The sequence below is a fragment of the Triplophysa rosa genome, linkage group LG13 (genome assembly GCF_024868665.1).
Source record: "Triplophysa rosa linkage group LG13, Trosa_1v2, whole genome shotgun sequence".
Classification (NCBI taxonomy): Eukaryota; Metazoa; Chordata; class Actinopteri; order Cypriniformes; family Nemacheilidae; genus Triplophysa; species Triplophysa rosa.
Window position 1 is genome coordinate 989,776 of NC_079902.1, and position 13,834 is coordinate 1,003,609.

The window sequence follows — 13,834 nt, forward strand, 5'->3', positions numbered from 1 at the left end:
TACACCCGTGGAAGCCTAATGGAAACTAAAGTCGGCTTTACAGATGTGGAGCGGGAAGTGTATGAAGTTTTTTTTGTCTTGTATTATTATCTAAGCTACGTGCTTCAAAACAATGACACAAATTCACGTTGAGTAGATAGAAGACAAACGTCAACATAACATGCACATATCGCTGTTATCTTTTCTGTAGAAACAGTTGTATATGAAATAAAATCAGGAATCAAAAGGATGTTTTTACAACTGTGACCATCACAAGTTGTCCAATGCCAGGTGTGCCTGATAAAGCGCTGTTGGTTATTTTAAAAGGGGGAGGGTCTCACGCAGGCTTTCTTTTTCTCTTGATATGACATCATCAAGACACTTCCAGGGGGTTTACATGAAGAGAAATGAAGCTAATGAGTAATAGTTACTAACCACTTAACAAGTCATTAGAGTGAAAATTCACTTTCTCCTCATAAGGGCGCGTTTTAATGAGAGCCAACGCGCACACACAGACACACACGTCTGGTTTATTATCTCCGTGGGGACAGTCCATAGGCGTAATGATTTGTATACTGTACAAACTATATTTTATCCCCTAACCCTATCCCTAAACCTAAAGATCATAGAACACTTTTTGCATTTTTAGATTTTTCAAAAATATTGTTCTGTACAATTTATACGCTTTTTTGCTCATGGGGACCTCAATTTTGGTCCCCACGGTGACACGAGTCCCCATGTGTTGGTGTGTATTCAGGTTTAGGTCCCCACCGGGATATACAAACATGAACAGACACACGCACGCACACACACACACTGCTGGTGTGATTGTGTGTGCACCGCATTGATGGATATTGTGTTTAAGACACTCACTCAATCTTATTCATTGATGCGTTACAGCAGATATTTTGTGAGCAGATTTAATCACAGTGACATGCCAAGTGTATTCTTGAGACAGAGCAGTCAGTCGCTGCGTCCATGGCATACTATGACGGTACGTACTGATTTCAATAAAGTATCTACCTATCGACCATTAAAACAGTACGTTCTGTAGTATGTGTGGGGAGAGTAGGGATGGGGAAAAAAATCGATTTTTTTTTTCAAATACAAAAGATCTAAATTCATACCTACACTGTGCTTACCAGAACGGCAGTACCCACATATTTCTTGTGGTGACGCTCCCAGATTACAGATGGTCAAATGAAAGGAAATTGTAATCACAGCGGGGAAGAAATACGAGCATAATGGCGGACCAACAACAAATTAGAGATGCGCCAGCGTCTTTTAAATCAAAAGTTTGGGCACACTTTGGATTTCGTAGTGAATGTAAATAAGTAGACGTGGTTAACTCGGCGCTCTGCAGGTTGGGAATACTCTTTTCACCTTCTTTCAGTCTGTAGTTTCGTGATTCGCTCCAGTCTGGCGCTTTCTCTCTCACCCGCAGTGCTCGTGCAGGGGTGCAGGTATCTGCGCGTGCATATTAAAATAGCTCATTCTCACGTATTTCAGAAGTCAGATTGTTTTGTAAAGCTTTTATTGGTTTTTATAAAGCTCAACTTTAGGCGAGCCGAGGCAAAACTTGCATTGAAATTCGCAATGATCCTCATAGCGTGAGCGCTTTGACGTGACGTGCCGCAAACCCCCGTTTTGGGAGACGCGTGGAGTCACCAGAGACTCACAGTCCAAAGACAAGCGCAAGAATAAACTAACCTAAAGACCAGAGAGTCACAACACTCTAAAAATGCTCATCTAATAGATCACTTTTCCCTTCATTTACAGATGTCGTGATGTATTTTTATAGAATTGCCGAGCGATATATCGATTATCGCAGAATCGGCGCATTGTGATATTATCGGTATCGTGAGCCCTGTATCGCGTATCGAATCGTATCGGGAGGTACCCTGCGATTCCCATCCCTAGGGGAGAGTATGAATAGATTAGGGACGCACTGCCTACAGCTGTTTGTTTTTCAGCAGCTTGTCCAGAAACCGTATGGTACACTGACATCTAGCGGTTGAGCTTGGTATCGCAGTCTAAATAAAAAAAACCGGAGAGACAAGTTTAGCCAAGTAAACGCTTCTTCTCAGTTTCATTTGATTGTTATCAGAAATAATCTACAGGCGCTCTATTGTTTGTGAATGTGTACCGGCAGTTCAGTTGTGGTCACAAAAGTGCGCATGCGTAGTAACGATTGTAGAATTTCTTCTTGTATATTGCTAGTTCAGGTAGGCTGATGGCTACATTGTTGTCCTTACCCGCAACTTGTAGCCATCAGCCTACCCGAACTAGCAATATACAAGAAGAAATTCTACAACGATTGTTTATTATCGCGTATCACAGGCAGTTTCTGCCAATCTTATATTAATCTTGAGTGCCTATACAGTAGTATTGCATACATCATATCTTCAAAGAGTATTTAGTTTGATCACATTTATAAAAGAGAGATACAGCTGTACGATTATTTCCAGAAAAACACGAGCTGCTAGAGGCGGTACTAGTGGGGAGAGTGGGGTGGAACTACAGCACGAGCACACAACACATCATCACATGAATCCCTTCGTGTTTTCTACATTATGCACGTACACGCCGATTGCCAACAAAACACAGACGTATGACTTAGTTTGACTAACCGCGTGCAGTTCATGTCCGGCATCTTTTAGCACTGGGACCACGCCATCTATCAGTTTCAAACCATCTCCAAATCCAGCGTTATATGCACCGATTATCACTGAAATGCCGTGAACAAACAGACACACCTAAACTTCACCATCGCAGGAGTAAAGAGCTGCAGCGCAGTCCATCTTAACGCAGCGCAGATAACCTTGATGGGAAGCGGTCTCGCTCGTCGATTGGCTCTTTCTTTCGCCTTGCCCAGAGCCATTGATAGAGAGAGTGGCGTCTTCTTCATTGACTATTTTTTCAATAGTTCCCGGAAGTTACTAGTAACGCATGGAGCTGCGACTAAACAGACCAACTGAGGTAAACTTCTAACCCATTTAAAGACGAAAGCCATTTAATGAATAAAAATGAAAGAAATAAAGCGTTTAAAGAGAAAACAACTTCCTGGAACTATCTGAAGGCACCGTGAATCACGTGACGCTCCAGCGTTTTGGACTTCCGTTGGCAGAACTCTCTCTCTCAATGGCTCTGCCCTTGCCGAGCTTTTCCAGGAGAATAGCCAATAAAAGCAATAGGATCCCTGTGACGACACATGCATCCAGAATTAGAAAAAACTTTCCGAGTGCTGGGGCAGTGTATCAAGTACAGAAATACTTTTTAACAAGATGACCATGTTAAGCATGAGAAGCCAGCACGTTTAACAGTGTCAAGAAGTCAGAATGCATGACAAAGCATGATACCCGATGTTAAGATGAATATATCTATATAGAAGATGTTTGGCATGAACGATATTCAATGTACGGTTCAGAGAGATGGTTTAAATGATGTTTGAATGTGACGTATCCTCACTAACACTATAAGTGGATATATGAAATGTGTCTATTTTCATGGGGTTTTAATGCGATTGTAGCGGGAAGATGTAAGCCGCATGTCAGCACATGGACGACATGTTCTGCTTTATTTTAAGCTACACACATTAAGAAGGCTTTTGTTGATGATGGAAAGTGTGGTGGGTATAGTGAGTCAAGATGTAGTCATGGGTCAAAAGGATGGAGGTGTGATGGTGTTGCTGTTTTAATGAGCCTCATGTGCTCTTGAGTGAAGAGGACGACATCATGACCATGATCTTCACATGCTGCTGCTGGAAGCGTTCACTTCAGCTCACCGTGAAATGCAGAGTTATTGTTATAATCTGTGTGTGTTTGATATTGGTTATTGGTTGATGAACATCTATATATATCCAATATTAGTTTCATTTCTTATAGAGTGTAGCATTTAAGAGATAAAACACAATGGACACAATGGAAGTGAGTGGGCTTCACAATGGAAGTGAGTGGGCTTCAGTGTTGTTTGGTTACCAACATTCTTCATTTTTGGGTAAACTATCCCTTCATGAAGGAACGATGCTGTTGTTGCAGTTACGTCCGACGTGTTGTTTTAAGAGATAACCCTGCAGCGAGCTTTGTGGTTAAGCCACTGTGTGGCCCTGCGAAGAGCGTCATTACCCATAATTCTCCTGTGTTTTTCAGACGGCGTGTCTCGTGCTGGAGCGGCTCTCTTCAATGAGCTGAGGAACGCTGTCTTTGGGAAAGTGGCTCAGAGCTCCATCAGAAGGATCGCCAGGAATGTCTTTCTTCACCTTCATAACCTGGATCTGGGCTTTCACCTGAGCAGACAGACAGGAGCACTGTCCAAAGCCATTGACCGCGGCACGCGAGGAATCAGTTTCGTTCTGAGCGCGCTGGTCTTTAACCTCGGGCCCACTCTCTTTGAGATGCTGCTGGTCAGCGGTATTCTGGTGAGACACACACTTCATTCCACCGCTGCCATCCTTTCAGTGTCCAAGTTCACATCTGAGTTTGTGTTAACAAGCAAAACTCACACAACACAACACAACACTTAGTCAACAACGCATTTATTTATAGCATGAATAATATCTGTGCTTTTGACACCATCCATCCATCATATCACATTAAACATAGAAGAACTGTCAGTCCAAGGTGATTGATGGATTGACACACACGTGTTGAGTCTAACAGCTGAGGTACTCAGATCTTTTAATAATGTCCGAAACATGAGCGCTAGCAGCGCGGTGGGAATGAAGGTGATCTGTGACGATGCTGATGTCATGTTTTTGTGTGTTTGAGCAGTATTATAAATGCGGTGGTCAGTTTGCTCTGGTGACTCTGGGAACTCTCTCAGCGTACACGGCATTCACAATCGCTGTTACACAATGGAGGTACGCTGTTGATCTACAGTACAGTACGTGTTGTCTTCTCACAGCATTGCGTGTCGTTCCTAACACATCCATTTGTGTGTGTGATCAGGACACGGTTCAGGATCGAGATGAATAAAGCCGATAATGAAGCTGGAAACGCTGCCATCGACTCTCTTCTCAATTATGAAACTGTTAAGGTGAGTCCCGCTGTCTAATACTGTCAGGGTTTTTCTTTTGTTTTGCCCTCAATGTGCTGATGTGTGCACACCAAATGTTTCTCATGACCTTCATCTGAAGTTGTGTGTTTCAATGTCGGAAGTCACTTTTGCAGACAAAAATTCTTTTATTTTATTAGAAAACCTCATTTTTATTGATATATATATATATAAAAGTAATGGTGATAGCTCTTTATCTATATATTACGTTTAAAATCATCTATCTACACATATATAAGTATACTGGTATAGCTGATTTATGAGTTTAGATCCCTATATCCACCATTTTAATCGTTTTGTATACATTCGAATGGATGATTTGGACCAAATAATAAATAAAAGGCAGTCAATAAGAGTCCAGCAAAGATGGAAATTCCTTCAGTAGTGTATATAAAGCTTCTCGGGTCGAGACCTCAAGTGTACGATTCTAGTCAAAGGGTGGCTACTTTAAAGATGCTCAAATATCACATAGAGTTCATTGGATGCTTTGTGTCACAACATAATTCACACAGCTACATTTGTGTTATTTCATGGTTTTGATGGGTTTAATATGATTCTAAACTGTGGAAAAACATGAATAAAGAGTGATCCTAAACGATTGACCGCTAGTGTATATAACCTGAATGACATTAAAGCATCATGAATAGGGCTGTCACGATTTGGTCATTTTTTTGGTCAAAAGATTGGGTCATCATACTTGAGGTTGAGGCTTTTACCTGTCAATAATACAACCGCCAAATACTTGTAAATGAAGTAAATTGATCAGGGGTGAATTGAAGCCTCCATTAAAATACTATCAGTCATAGAAAAGCTTCTAGTCTGTTTTTTCTCACTTGCAAGACTACAATAAAAGTTTACTTGTGTGTTAATGAGATTTTGCTAGACTGGTTTTCACACTGAAATAATATTAAATTGTACTGCAGGTTATTTTTATGGTATATGCTTTAGTTTTTTTTAAGTGATTGTGTTATGGTGGTACATTTGACCAGTATTACCATGCTTTAGTTACAATATATACACTAAAATATGCAATATGCAGATGCACTAAAGCTCCCCCTAGTGTCTTCTATAGAGATGTGCAATAATTGCGATGAGACGATTATTTAATAATCGTGACAGCCCTAATCATGAACATGAGTTCTTCAGAATGATATTGAAAGGATGGTCTGTAGTTGTTTTTCATCTCACACTTGCACTCATGAAACAATCCTCCATACACTTCATCCGCTCGGGTAAATCCACATGTTGAGTCACATTTCATGAGTTTCAGGTCACTTCAGTTCACACAGACCAAAACATAAATCTAAAAACCATATTTTGAGTTAGTGGAGCTGTAATTATGTTTGTAGACATGACATCATTACCTCATCATCTTGGGAAAGCTTCATCCTTTGCTTCATTCAGCTGGTGTATAGTCATCAGGAGACATGATTGACATGTTACACATCCTCGAGTTCTTTCACTGCTTTAACACAAGTACTGTAGTGAAACAACCCTCATCATCTGTCATGACGTGAAGTAGCGTGTGAAACAGGTTGATATTTGAACATGAGTATCAGAGAACCATCACTAAGGTATCCAGGCAGGAGTTCAGGTATAAAATGATGTGGAATATTCCTTAATGAAACATTGTGTTGTTCTTCTGTTTCTCTTTTTGTGTCAGTATTTCAACAATGAGAGGTACGAGGCGGAGCGGTATGATGGTTTTCTGAAGGTGTATGAGTCCTCTTCTCTGAAGACCACCTCGACTCTGGCCGTACTGAACTTCGGTCAGAGTGCTATCTTCAGCGTCGGTCTCACCGCTATCATGGTGCTCGCCAGTAAAGGCATAATGGCAGGTGAACATGGCTCACGCGTCACGTCTTCAAATATATTTCTTCTGCTCTTGCCTTTTTTGTGTATTGCCCCTTATTCACCGTTATTGTTATGTGTGCATTTCCAAACATTTTATTCATATGTCATGGTATTACATGAATTCTTTTCGAATTTCAAATTTGTAGATCTTCACAACCGCTTTGCACCTGATCTTGAGTTGTGTCCGTAATCTCTGTTGTGATTGGCTAACTGAAACGATCAACTCACACGTTTCACACACTGAAAGGAAAACGAAAACATCACTCGCGGAGTGATGTCCTAAAATGATACAGAACTTTTTAAAGCCCCCCCAAAACATTCACTTATTGCAAACTGATTAAGACAGTCTTATACCGTGGTCTGTTTGAATACTTGATTCTGGTTGGCTGGAAGGTGTGCATTAAAACCCTTTAATGCACGGCTAGTTCCAGTCAGTTTAATCAACGTTTGAAATGAACCAGATTTGAATGGCCATTAAAATCCTTCATGCACAGCTAGCCGTGGATTATCCTTTAGAAATACAACACAGAGAGACTGAAATATGCTGCATGTTATTGTTTAGCCGGTTGTTTTATGGCAGGAGTTAACTTTGTTGTGTTTGTTTCTCCTGTAGGGACGATGACAGTTGGAGACCTGGTGATGGTGAACGGCCTTCTCTTTCAGATCTCTCTGCCGCTCAACTTTCTGGGCACGGTGTACAGAGAGACCAGACAAGCTCTCATAGACATGAACACACTCTTCACACTGCTCAGCGTGGACACTAACATAAAGGTCTGTTGAGAAAGCCGTTCTTTTATTTGCTGTAGCAGTGCTGTAATGACACAAACATTTGATAATAGAGCTTTCAGATTTGAACGTGAGCGGTGGAAGCGTGTGGTAGTATTTGAGTATTCCTGTCTTTCACAGCCTCAGTGTGGAGGGTTTTTGTCTCGTGTGCGGTCTGTAACAATCACTGTGAATAAAGTCTGTCTGAGTGTTCACGGGCATCAGTAATGCTTTTCATTACTGCCAGACCATCATTTGATGTCTCTGACACCACACGTCTGTGTGTAGAATCACTTCACAGTGCTGTTACCACCATCGCAGTAGTTATTGTTGATAAATGTGGCTTTGTTCTGCTTTACAGCTTTGTGAATTCTACAAAGTCAGACTGATGAAGCGTTTCAGAGCAGAAACATGTTTCACGCCACAATATCATATTTTTGTATCTTCTGTAGGAGAAGGAAATGGCTCCACCTCTGCTCGTAACTTCTCAGGAAGCCACCATCAGGTTTGAGGATGTGTGTTTTCAGTATTTGGAAGGACAGAAAGTGCTCAACGGCGTTTCATTTGAGGTTCCCGCGGGGAAAAAGGTGGCCATCGTTGGCGGGAGTGGATCTGGGTAAGTTCAAGGAAAGATTACACTGTTATAAACCTGAATGCGTTTAACATCACAAGCCTCACGCTGAAATATTATGTTTCTGTAGGAAGAGCACCATCGTTCGATTGCTGTTTCGATTTTACGAGCCACAGCAAGGAAACATCTACATCGCAGGCCAGAACATTCGTGATGTTAGTTTGGAAAGCTTGAGGAAAGCTGTGGGTGTCGTACCGCAGGTGAGACTTTGATCACATGTCTAGATCTAAACGTGAAAAAATATCGTATTTCTTTAAGTAACCTAAACATTTGTTTGAAGGAGTAGTTCACTTTAAAAGAAGCCCCCATTGACTTTCCATAGTAGGAATAGAAATTACAATGGAAAGTCAATGGGGGCTTATTTTGAAGTGAACTACTCCTTTGACATGTGTACTTACATTAATATCACATACTTTTGTGCTCTTCTAACTTGATCTTTAAAACAGCCACCCCAGAAATCACCAAACAACGCCTACACAAACACACCTTAAAGGTGCAGTGCATCCGGAAAGTATTCACAGCGCTTCACTTTTTCCACATTTTGTTATGTTACAGCCTTATTCAAAATGGATTAAATTCATTTTTTTCCTCAAAATTCTACAAACAATACCCCATTATGACAACGTGAAAGAAGTTTGTTTGAAATCTTTGCAAATTTATTAAAAATAAAAACGAAAAAAAGCAAATGTACATAAGTATTCACAGCCTTTGAGCAATACTTTGTTGAAGCACCTTTGGCACCAATTACAGCCTCAAGTCTTTTTGAGTATGATGCTACAAGCTTGTCACACCTATTTTGGGGCAGTTTCTCCCATTCTTCTTTGCAGGACCTCTCAAGCTCCATCAGGTTGGATGGGGAGCGTCGGTGCACAGCCATTTTCAGATCTCTCCAGAGATGTTCAATCGGGTTCAAGTCTGGGCCACTCAAAGACATTCACAGAGTTGTCCTGTAGCCACTCCTTTGTTATCTTGGCTGTGTGCTTAGGGTCATTTTCCTGTTGGAAGATGAACCCTCGCTCCAGTCTGAGGTCCAGAGCGCTCTGTAGCAGGTTTTCATCGAGGATGTCTCTGTACATTGCTGCATTCATCTTTCCCTCGATCCTGACTAGTCTCCCAGTTCCTGCCGCTGAAAAACATCCCCACAGCATGACGCTGCCACCACCACGCTTCACTGTAGGGATGGTATTGGCCAGGTGATGAGCGGTGCCTGGTTTCCTCCGGACATGAGTTCAATCTTTGTTTCATCAGACCAGAGAATCTTGTTTCTCATGGTCTGAGAGTCCTTCAGGTGCCTTTTGGCAAACTCCAGGCGGGCTGTCATGTGCCTTTTACTGAGGAGTGGCTTCTGTCTGGCCACTCTGCCATACAGGCCTGATTGGTGGAGTGCTGCAGAGATGGCTGTTCTTCTGGAAGGTTCTCCTCTCTCCACAGAGACATGCAGGAGCTCTGTCAGAGTGACCATCGGGTTCTTGGTCATCTCCCTGACTAAGGCCCTTCTCCCCCGATCGCTCAGTTTGGCCAGCTCTAGGAAGAGTTCTGGTGGTTCCAAACTTCTTCCATTTACGGATGATGGGGCCACTGTGCTCATTGGGACCTTCAATGCTGCAGAAATGTTTCTGTACCCTTCCCCAGATCTGTGACCCGATACAATCCTGTCTCGGAGGTCTACAGACAATTCCTTGGACTTCATGGCTTGGTTTGTGCTCTGACATGCACTGTTAACTGTGGGACCTTATATAGACAGGTGTGTGCCTTTCCAAATCATGTCCAATCAACTGAATTTACCACAGGTGGACTCCGATCAAGTTGTAGAAACATCTCAAGGAAGATCAGTGGAAACAGGACGCACCTGAGCTCAATTATGAGTGTCATGGCAAAGGCTGTGAACACTTACGTATGTGCATGTGCTTTTTTCGTTTTTTATTTTTAATAAATTGCAAAGATTTAAAACAAACTTCTTTCACGTTGTCATTATGGGGTATTTAGAATTTTTAGAATTTTGAGGAAAATAATGAATTTAAACCATTTTGGAATAAGGCTGTAACATAACAAAATGTGGAAAAAGTGAAGCGCTGTGAATACTTTCCGGATGCACTGTACAGTTCACCCAAAAATGAAAACCTATCATGAATCACTCACTCTCTAGTTGTTCCAAATCTGTATAATGTCTTTGTTCTGATGAACACAGAAAGATATTTGGAAGAATGCTTATAACCAGACAGATTTTTCCCCCCATTGACTCCCATAGTAGTAAAAATACAATGGTAGTCAAAAGTGCCCCAGAACTGTTTGCTGTCCTACATTCTTCAAAATGTCTTCTTTATTAAAGTATTTTTTCCTACTATGGGAGTCAATGGGTGTTGAGATATGTCTGGTTATAAGCATTCTTCCAAATATCTTTCTGTGTGTTCCTCACAACAAAGACATTTATACAGATTTGGAACAACTCGAAGGCGAGTAAATGATGACAGAATTTTCATTTTTGGGTGAAGTCTCCCTTTAACCTCACATACGACAAACACACTTCACATTACACGCAGCTCCACCTAATGCACGTGCAAAGCTGTGTCGCATGCGTGCTACACTGGGAAACGTATACTTTGCACAGACCGATTTTTGTCGTAGCATGTCGCACTGTACAGCCCTGCACACTGACGCTCTAGCATTGTGCTGGTGTGTTTTGTAGAGTCAAGCACTTTTGTTTTGTTTGTTTGAGAGGATCTCAGCAGTAAGCTACCATGGGAACAGTGATCACACTTCATTTAAGACCATGCAAAAATAAACTTCATGATGATCTCTCCACATAACAAGCTGGCTGCAAGAGATGACATTTCAGTTCTTGTCATTTCAGGATGCCGTGCTTTTCCACAATACCATATTTTACAATCTCCAGTATGGTAACATCAGTGCCACGGCAGAGGAGGTGTACAGCGTGGCCAAACTGGCCGGAATCCACGACGCCATTCTCAGAATGCCTCATGGGTACGGCACGCAGGTGGGAGAGCGAGGCCTGAAGCTGTCAGGTACATACGTCACGGTTCAGAAGCGTCATCAGAGGAGGAACGCTGTTGAATGGCTAATGATCATGTGATGTTGTGACGGACAGGTGGAGAGAAGCAGCGTGTGGCCATTGCTCGAGCCGTCCTGAAGAATCCTCCCATTCTGCTGTATGATGAAGCCACGTCTTCACTAGACTCCATCACTGAAGAGGTGAGACACGGTGACATCTGCTTCACAGCCAATCAGAGCTGGAGAATGCTCCGGTCATTTCTGTCGGCTTGATCTTTGAAGATTTTGGCATTGGAGAAGTCAGCGTCATCACTAAGAGATGATTTCTCCTCTGAGAACATTTCTCTTATGATATTTACACTGTAAGCTTTCTTTTTCATTATCATGAGAAGAGTTTTATCATAGAGAGAAGCCAGTGTTTGTTTTAATGTGTCAGAAGAGTCTTCATATAAATCCTCTCAATGGCATCAAGAGCTCACCGTCACACGAGACGGACGGATTCTTAATGAAACATGCCACAGAATAAAGGGAAGACAGAGACACGTGTGATTTTATCATCCTTTTCTTTCCAGACTATTCTCAGCTCTATGAAGGAAATGGTGAAGGACAGAACATCTGTGTTTATTGCTCACCGGCTGTCCACCATCGTAGATGCGGATGAGATTATTGTATTAAATCAGGTAAGCCTGTCTGCGATCTCCAGACGTGTGTGACAGCTGCTGAAACATTCACTAATCTCATTTAGGACAACTCGCACGCACATCTTCTCTTAAGGGCCGTCCACACCGGGACGCTTATCGCGCGCGTTTATCCTCGACGTTAACAAAGGGCGCCAATGTGAGCGTACACCGACGTGGAAAAACGGCAGGCGTAAAAGTGTCTTTTTTTTTTAAACGCCTCGAGCTCGTTTTTTGGTTTGACACTCCGCGTTAAAAACTGGCCTTCCAATGAGATTGGCGCTTTTGTTCAGGTGCCTGGAGCTGCTGAAGTTACAGTAAAACACCACTTGGTGGCGCTCATGCACAAAACGGTCTTGCCGAGCACACATTGACGAAGAGGAAACAAGATGAATTCTTCTTCTGTGTGACAAGCGAGTGTCAGAACGCAGAAAGTTGCGCAGCGCCACCTTGTGTACCGGGGTGTGTCTGTTTTTCATTAAGCGACATCTGTGTCAGGGAGTGAATTTGCAGTGAAAACGCTGGCGATAAGCGCATGCCATTAACGTCCCGGTCTGTACGTACCTAGCTCAAGGGAGTTTGTCTTCTCTCTGTCCAGCTCCTTAGTTGAACAATAGAGGGAAAAATCACCCATTTTTAGTCGACTCTGCAAATTAAAGTCTGCATTGACTTCTGGACAGTTTGCGTGAGTGTGATGTATCAGAATTAGGATGAAGTTTTATTTTGATGGCTTGTGGTGAAGTGAAGTCTGTATTTCTCAAAGAAAATGCTCAGGGTTTGATATAAGAAACACACACAGATCTAGTGTGCACTTCAGCGTCATGAATGGCTTGCATGATTACTGAATGCATTTGTGTGCATTTGTGTCATTTAAAGGTCCAGTGTGTAGTTTTTTGGAGGATCTGTTGACAGAAATGCAATATAATATACATATGTATATGTAATATACTATACAGTATGTTCAGAGGTGTATAAAATAAAGACCTTACAGAATGAAGCGTTATGTTTTTATTACCTTAGAATGAGCTGTTTCTATCTGCATACACCTTACATGGAATTCATCATGTTGTTTCTACAGTAGCCCTAAACGGACAAACTGCTCTACAGAACGTGTTTCATAAATACGTTATTTCCTTCGGCAAAGAAACGTGACGACATCTTTGTCCTGTGTCAGCCACCGTAGTGCTTCGAAAGGGAGGAGAGAGCGGAGGAGTGAGCCGTTGGTTGCAATTCACAACCTCACCACTAGATGCTGCTAAATAGCATTTCAAGGATGGATTAATGAATAGTTTATCCCTTCTCTGAAGAGAGTTGATGATTGAGAGTGTGTCGCACACTTCTCATGTATGTGCGCTGTCTAGCAGCCTCATAAAATGACCTTGCTGTCTGTCATGACGTCGACACTCCATGTGGAGGTCCTGACATGAGAGGTTTTAGTACAGCTGGTGCCGTCAGTGAAGTTTCAGATGTGTATGAACTTGATCTCACGTGTGCTGAGGTTTCAGCTCATTAACAGTGAAGCATGGGACTTACAGCATCATGATACAGAAGGTCAGGAGAAATAATACAAATTCAAGTGAAATGAAGCGTTTGGCCGCCAGTATAAAAACACGGCTTATAATTGCAGCATACGGCGTAAACGGCACAGCTGCTAAAAATACTGCGGTCTTTGAGTCGTACTTGGCAAAACAGGCTTGTAATTGATGCAAGTAAGTAGAAAACCGCCGGGAGACACATTCACTTGTCATTGTGCAGCTCATTTCATACTTTGCTTTGTTGTTGGCAGTCTTTTAAGAGACTGTGTGAGTACACCCAACTCTCTCTCTCTCTCTCTCTCTCTCTCTCTCTCTCTCTCTCTCTCTCTCTC

The 13,834-nt window shown here is 42.1% G+C and overlaps 1 protein-coding gene across 1 annotated transcript in view; it reads left to right on the forward strand.

Moving 5' to 3' along the window:
- abcb7 (ATP-binding cassette, sub-family B (MDR/TAP), member 7) overlaps positions 1-13,834 on the forward strand; it is a 33,131-nt gene that overhangs the window by 7,636 nt on the left and 11,661 nt on the right. Inside the window, exons 6-15 of the mRNA XM_057349650.1 lie at positions 4,128-4,396; positions 4,749-4,837; positions 4,926-5,013; positions 6,695-6,869; positions 7,499-7,656; positions 8,103-8,266; positions 8,352-8,481; positions 11,133-11,304; positions 11,388-11,491; positions 11,863-11,970. Coding sequence (XP_057205633.1) covers positions 4,128-4,396; positions 4,749-4,837; positions 4,926-5,013; positions 6,695-6,869; positions 7,499-7,656; positions 8,103-8,266; positions 8,352-8,481; positions 11,133-11,304; positions 11,388-11,491; positions 11,863-11,970 — 1,457 coding nt within the window. The remainder of the gene's footprint in view (positions 1-4,127; positions 4,397-4,748; positions 4,838-4,925; positions 5,014-6,694; positions 6,870-7,498; positions 7,657-8,102; positions 8,267-8,351; positions 8,482-11,132; positions 11,305-11,387; positions 11,492-11,862; positions 11,971-13,834) is intronic.